Source organism: Apis dorsata, unplaced genomic scaffold, assembly GCF_000469605.1.
Source record: "Apis dorsata unplaced genomic scaffold, Apis dorsata 1.3 scaffold_631, whole genome shotgun sequence".
Classification (NCBI taxonomy): domain Eukaryota; kingdom Metazoa; phylum Arthropoda; class Insecta; order Hymenoptera; family Apidae; genus Apis; species Apis dorsata.
This window is the reverse complement of record NW_006263826.1, coordinates 775,291-783,119: the sequence shown is the minus strand read 5'-3', so window position 1 is coordinate 783,119 and position 7,829 is coordinate 775,291. Positions and strand designations below refer to the sequence as shown.

The following is a 7,829-nucleotide window of genomic DNA, read 5'->3' as shown; positions in this document are numbered from 1 at the left end:
GAAGTCGGGGGGCTCCCCCTCGATAGGATTCCCCTCCTCGTCGAAGCCCACCCACTTCTTCGAGGAGGAAGACTTCTTCTTCTTTTTGTGATCCTCTTCCTTCTCCGCCTCCTCCCCCTCCTCCCCCTCCTTCCTCCTCTCCTCGTCTAGGGGGGGCTTCCGTTGGAAGAACGAGGTCGACTTGATGCGGTCGAGATCGCCCTGTGTCTTCTTGAGGATCGAGTCGACGCCGGCGGTCAACGCCTCGAACTTCTTCCACTCGTCGGAGGAAGCGTTGCTGGCCTGCTCGCCGGAATCCTCGGCTTTCTGCTGGGCCTCCGCCCGCTCGCGCCTATAACGCTCGAGCTCCTCCGGGTCGAACTCGTCCTCCTCCGCCCCCTTCTTACCCTTCTTCTGCTTTTTCTTCTTCTTCAGGCCCTTGGCTAGCTTGTGCATCCTCTAAGACCTACCGTGGAACAAGCGAGGCTTCTGAAATCAATCGTTTCTCGCGTCAGTTCAACCTCGTCTTCCGCGTCTTCGTCGAGAAACACGTGTCGAGTTTAACGCTTATGTTGACAACCATCACATTTTTCTTTCTTTATTTCTTTCCTTTTACGAAAAGGAAAGGCGGTCAGAGTCGTCGAAATCGCGGGAGTTACGTTGTTGCCGGATATAAGCGTTAAAAAGATACGTTTATTTGTACGAGGGAAAGGATATGAAGAGAAAGCGTCACTCTATCTATTTCGTATTCCACTAATTTCAATTTATATTGCACGTTGATCGAACAATTCGGGAACAAGTCAAGTCAACTAACGGTAATTGGTTAATGCAGGTTTCTACGTGCAGTGGAAAGTAGTTCACGAAGGGTATTACATTCGAGCAAGATCACACACACACTTTGTACAGTCTTTAACATCGATCGATCTAAGAGAACGAAAGCTGAACGTGCGATATCGGTAAGATAGGTGCACCCGCGAACGAAACAACACCATCCACGACACTGTCATGCTCGAATTCTCGAATACTTGTTGCACACTACCGATCTGTTCTTAGTCGGTCGCTCTTTATAACCGCCGTGCTAAATTCGTCCGATCCTTTTTTTAACGAGTGCACGCCGCGAAACACGCGCCATTGAACACGCGCCCCGCCATATTACTGAGAGTCGATATATCTCGAAGCGAGAGAATCGTTCCTCGAACAGCTTCGACCAATCACAGGGAAGGATAATCGCGAATCGAACGTCGCGGATCGTTTCGTTTCACGCAATGGCAATGGGATAGTTATCTGGAACTTTTTTTGTAATATTTTTTTGTAATATTCGCTTTAGATGGTTGTGTGTATGCGTTATGGGATCGTTGCCAGAATAACTCGATCGATCGCAGTAACGTACCCGTGACCATTTTGCCCTTCCTATTGGCCTTCCACGACACTGCTCCGAATCAATGAGAAAATAGCAGCGCTCTCTTTTCTTTCTTATCTAATATTTCATCAATTTGGCTCGACGGTTTGTAGGTCAGGATTCGATCTACCTAGGATGGACCATCTACGAAATGTCTCGCTTTTTTTTTTTTTTTTAATAATATCGAAAAATATAAAGAGAAAGGTATAATGAGTTGATGTTATCACTTTTTTTTTCAGATGGATGTGTAAAGGATATACATACGAAGATGAATTTTATGCGCGGTTTATTTTGTTGAAAAATGAAATTTGTTAGAAAAGTTGTGCAACGTACAAACGTTTCTTTTCGACTATATGTCGTGAGCCGTATCGTTGATAAGAAGCTTAAAGTTTTATAACGAGCATAATTTAACGCGTTAATCGGCTATGAATGGAGAATTTAATTAATACCAACCTGATCGAAACCTGTATAAACCTCTCTGGAATAACAATATCGTCTATCGATATAGTTGGATTATGCTTTCGAAGAGATAGAAACAACTGTTCGAATAATTAATCGAAATTTTTTCAGATTAAATTTTTCTCAGGAATCTTTAAATTAAAATGAATCAACGAAATAGGAAAGGGAATAAGAAGTACGAAATAGAAATTTTCGTCGATAAAATTGAAGGAACAGGAGAGAGCACGTGCTTCAGATTTATCGCAGGATAGTCGTATCGTGATTGGCGTGCTAACAAACTCGACGACTATCGCAATTCTCTCCATCTAAAATCGATATCGTCACCACGGTACACTCGTAACCACGCTAGGAAACTGTAATCGATAATGGGCGAGAAATCGATCGACTCCTCGACGATCTAACCTATATACGTCCACTGTTCTACTTCTGCCACTTCACAAAGAGAAACATTGTTTTCTCGGTTCGATGAAATGGAAGATAAAATGAATAAGGTGAATAACGAGAGTTTTATTTCTTTTAACAAATATATTTTTAATATTTTAATCTTCAAAAAGGAGGAATATGGATAGCAACATATGGATGGCGACACCTGACACGATAAGTTATATTCCTATCTTTCCTACTTTCCAGATAATTAAATTTAGCTTGAAACGCGTCACCAGGTAAATAGAGATTATCGACCCGTATGATTCTGCACAGGAATTGACACTTGTTACCGATCAATTACCAACCTGCCAAACAGGTATCATCTATTTATTTACGTAAAAAAAAAGAACGCCTCTTAATTCTAAGAAAGTAAATTTTTAAACGTAATTCTTCTTTTTTTATTTTTCTTTTCAGAAACTTTAACTATAAAATGAAGAACGATCTGCCAAATTGAAAAATTTAAGGCAATAGCGAAGCGAGGTCGCGTAACTGGATAGAGAAGAAAAATGACGTGCATGTCGATTTATATTTAGAACATCCAAACCCCATATGAATTCCAGTAGCGCGCTGCTCCAATGCTTGAGCTTTGTACATGCTCTAAACAACGATATTCTACGCTGTACAAAAATATTCCAAGCGAATTACGACGTAAAAAGATAGTTACTTAAAATGAAAAAAAAGAAAAAAAGGATACACAGAAGAATAGAAATTCTGAACGAGATGAAATTTGAGAAAGCAGCAGTCTATCTATTTAGAATTCTATTTAGCGTAGCACAGAAAAAAACGGAATGCGGCCAAGAATATTGGACGATGTTGGAAAACAATCGAATCGCGTATACACAACGGAGCGAGTGGCTCTAGCTTTGCTCGAATTTCGTGACGTAATTGAGAAAGTTTCGGCGAAGAGCGTCGCTCCAATATCCCGAACACTTGTCCATAGTGTCTCTCTGAAAGCGCACGCGTAATACCGGTACAAATAATTCTGTACAGGATGTTTCAGAAAATTGGTGTTGAAAAATATGGTGGTGGATGTCGTCAAAATAAATCTAAATCCGTAAAAATCTAAAGGATAGAATGGAAACTATATTGTATTTAAAAGATTTCTAAATTAAAAAATAATATATTCGCATTGTTTATCATTATCGTGTTTATTTCGACGAGCACCATGCATGCTTCAATCAAAGTTTCAACTTTCTGAAACATCCTGTAACGCTCGACCAGCTTTTCACCTGTCACTTCTTACAACAACGTAGCTTTGAATCGTTCGATGCCGAATTTTCGTATTTCCATTTTCAGAGCACGCGGTCACCGTTGAAACTCCAGCCTGAAACGGAGAATTCGTTTAAGAGGGAACGAAAAGGAACCGTGGAACAAATGTCAGGATAACGAAACAGGCCGCTTGTATATGTACATATATATATATATATATATATTTAAAGACGTTCCAAGGCTAGAAAGCTAGGTGTGTATCGACCAAGCCAAGTTCTCAATGAGCAGTTTCATTATCGTCTTAGCAACGATCATTGCTGCGTCAGCTATACCTACGAACGAAGCCGCGATCCATCCAACGCTATAAAAATATATTAGTTTACGACAAACAAAATGCTTCGAGTTTCGTAAGACGATTTTCTTTCTCTATACATTGCTACTTCTAACACTATGACATATACAGTTATTGACATAGTTCAATCGATTCTAGATAATAATGCAGACAGATTACAGGTGGGACGAAGATTATCATATTATATATCGAAAGATTTGCTTATCGTCCAATTGGAAAAACTTTGAGGAAAAAGTGTGGACAAATCTTGAACGAAGAAAAAAAAACGAGCTAAGAGACGTAGTCTCGATTCGCTGCTCGTAGATACGAAGGATCGAAAAGGATCGGTTATTACGAGAGCGAGTGAAGTGTAGTTTCCGAGGCGGATCAATCAAGAGGCAACGATGAAAGCGTATAGGTGACGTATCATTGCGGCCACGTTTTGCACTTGTGTTCGCGAACCACTATCTATGTAATCTTGAAAAAAAAAAAAAAAGCCTTCTGTCTTGGCTCCACTACTTCATTTGTACTTACGATTTCAGCCTCGTCAGCCACATCGGTACGACGCACATTTTTTTCGAGTCATCCCGCTATCGAGATTCTCTCTCTGTTTCTCTTTTTATTCACTTGCGATGGATGTCGAAAGCACACACTCGAAGAAAAAAAAAAAAAATAGAAGAAAGAAAGAAGGAAAGAAATTGGGATTAAAATTGAGATGAGAGAGTTGGATGGAAACTGTACGGGGGAAGAGGAAGAACGAGATCGACGAGGAAAACCGGCGGATCGATCGGTAACCGTCGAAGGGAAGCTCGCGAATACGAGAAGAGATTGTGGAGACTGTACGTGGAGTTACGTTTCCCCCTACGATTCGTGAAACAGGAAACGGCGAGCGGTGAAGAGCTGCAAAGGCCCTGCCGAAAGCGAAGCCGACTCACCTCGTACTCTCCTGCGGGTCGAGCTATTTCCAGCATCGATCCGTTTCGCGGAGAAGAAACATGCGCGTACACGACACCCACCCCCGCCTCCCCCGCCCTTAACGTCGCCCTCTCTATTTCTCCGCCGCCCCCTTCTTCCTCTTCTGGCCACCCTTCGCTAGCAATGGCCTCAAAACACGGACGCGAAACACTCGTCCCGTCGTCGACTTCAACCGGGACTATCGATTCGTCCCTCCATCAATTTCCATCTTCCTTCGAGGAAGAGATTGGAGACGAGCAATTAGTCCTTTCCTTTGGAATTTTCATTCGAATATTCGCATGAATTTCCTTTGGAAAGTATATATGTAATTGTGTCCATAGAGTTTCTTACATATTGATTGTTATTCATGAAAACTGGTCGAACAGTTTTTCTATCGACGATAAAATCTAGAATCTTCTTTGCAACTTCTTTCGTAATCTTATTCCTCGTAATTTTTGTTTTATTTTTCTCTTTTCCAATTCTGACTTTTTCTTTGCGTACCTTTCGTTCGATCTAGCAGAAATTCATCGTGGCTAAGAAACTTGCGCAGAAAATGATCTCGATTATTGATTCTCCAACCTCCATTTGTTGAATTGAAAGGATTCGAAGCGTGCTGATGCCAGCACTAGTCATCTTTATTAATGATCGTATAATTACTTTTCTTTTATGAGAAATTTTTTTTTTTTTGGATATTAATTCAATTAAAAATAAAAAAAAGTTTTTTATAAACAAGGTTAAAAAAAAGACGTTGAATCGATTTACAATATAGTATAGCTGAGATTGAAAAAAGTTTTTGTATCGTAGAGCAATAGGATAGGAACAGCTAGGAGCAACGAGAAGCTTCGATAAATCGTAAACTTCTCAAGAAGAGATAAAAATAGAAACAAAACGTTCGTAGTATAACATGAGAATTTCCTGTACAGTCTGTTTTATTATTGGGGTCAAGTCAAATTTCTGTAATTTATAATGATATTTTTGAAAAAAAATTGAAAACGTTCATCGCTCTCATTATCTTGATTATCTTGCGCCTTGAAAAAAAAAAATTATTATACTATTAACTCCTCGATTATTTTGTCCTTTTTTATTCTTTTCTCTTTTATTCATATCTTAAAATTAAAACTCATCCCGATCCTTTAATTGAATTCTCTATTCGTATCTTTATCTGTCTACAATTTCTGAAAAAAAAAAAAAAATCAAACGATTCGAGTTCTATGTATAAAGTTGAAGCGGCTTTACAAATATTATAATTATTTTTATTCAATGGAATATACTGTAACAGAATATGGAAAAAATTGGGAAGTAGAGAAGGGAGGAAGGGGGCGAAACAGCAGAAACACTGCCTGTTGATTTCTGTAATATCCGCTCTGACTTGAGATATATATATATATACATACATATCTGTTTGTTTTTGTGAATGTGTATATATATATATATATATATATATATATATATAATATACGACGGTAATTTTGTTTCATCGCCTATTTACATAATACGTGTGAACAAACAATTTAACCGCGAATGAATCCAAGGTCTATTCTGAATAAAACGCATCTCCCGAATTTTTTTTCCTTTTTCTATTAATCGAACAAATGGCCATCTTTTTTTTTTCTTTCCCTTTTTTCTTCTCTTGACAGAGAGTTGGTTCATCTTTTATCCATGATCTTATTTAAAAATGATACAAGATATAGATATAATTAATTTCAATCTATTTTTAGTTTTTTTTTCTTTCCTTCTCATTTCCTTTAGAATGTTTTAGCGCGATTGTATATGTAACACCGTGTACATTATTTTCGCGCCTTGTTATTGCTAATTATATCGCGCACTATTTTGGTTAATTCAAATTTTAAAATACAAATAATCGTCTCTCTTTTTTTCTCGATCTCTATCATCAGTCAGTGCTTGTATTTTTTGGTCGATTCCACGTGTCAACGGTTCCGCCCTTGTATTAAACGATCTACACAACTATTCGATTATTCTAACACATCACAGACTTCTAAACGATATTACAGGTTTCTACGATATCGATCTTCTCTAAACACGAGATGTCGCAAAATACAAGAAGACTTTAAAAAAAACGAAGAAGAAAAAGAAAAAAAAAAGAACAAGAAAAAATACTTCGTATAATTCGTTTTGAACTTTCTTTCACTTTCGTACATTTTCACACAGGTTTGAAGGGAAGAACGATTGGATGTAACGGAAGGCATAAAAATAGCTAACTCGTGATAACAACAATGGTCGGTTTTTGATATTCGTTTCTCCTTCGATTCTTCGCGATACATGTGTGCGTACTGTATACGTATATACAAAGTGTATGCACCTATACATACAAATTTCTTCTTTGAAGTTGTACGTTTTATTTTGTACACATAAAATCAAACTAGGATTGTCGAAAAAAATATTCGCAACAATATAGCGTACACACACTTCGAACAGGCATCATTCCTGTAAGGATTAGACTTTCTGTACATTGCGCGTGCTGTTAACGCATTACCTAGGGAAATCCTAATAGGTTTTTAGTTATTAACGACACATTAACGACGTCGTACTCGAACATGCTTCACGGGTCCAACTAAAAAAGAAAAAAAAAATGGCTGTCGTCGATAATTTTAGAATTAGCTGCTTAAAAAAAGTACAATCGTTTTACTGACCTTCGCGTTCGCGTTATTTAACCTGTTTGCGTTTCAATCGGTCGAGAATAAGAGTACGGTTGATAACGATGACGAATAACGAGGATAATCGAAGCGATAATGATAATAATAATTAATACAATTAATAATATTAATAATAATAATAATAATAACGATAATAACGATAATAACTTCTTATTCATTCATCTTTTTTGTTCTATACAAGTGCACAAATATTTACAGAATTAATATAACGACAGATAGACGAAAGTGCCGTTGAGCGTGTTTCCCAAGTGTTTCTTCTTTTCCTTTTTCCCTTTGCCCTCTCACTTTCTGTCTCTTTTTTTTCTCTTTCTTTTTCTTCAAATATTTTGGCACATTTCACGTCCTCTTCGACACGCGGTCTAATTGGCACAATACTCCGACCATCGTGCGTGATTTC

At 38.1% G+C, this 7,829-nt stretch overlaps 1 protein-coding gene across 1 annotated transcript in view; it reads right to left on the bottom strand.

Annotated features, from left to right (window-relative positions):
- The window catches only part of LOC102675380 (protein stoned-B-like), a 13,634-nt gene extending 9,112 nt beyond the window's left edge, over window positions 1-4,522 (bottom strand). Inside the window, exons 1-2 of the mRNA XM_006621703.2 lie at window positions 4,338-4,522; window positions 1-468 (exon numbers count right to left, since the gene is read on the bottom strand). Coding sequence (XP_006621766.1) covers window positions 1-435 — 435 coding nt within the window. The 5' untranslated portion in view covers window positions 436-468; window positions 4,338-4,522. The remainder of the gene's footprint in view (window positions 469-4,337) is intronic.
- Between the last annotated feature and the right edge of the window lie 3,307 nt (window positions 4,523-7,829).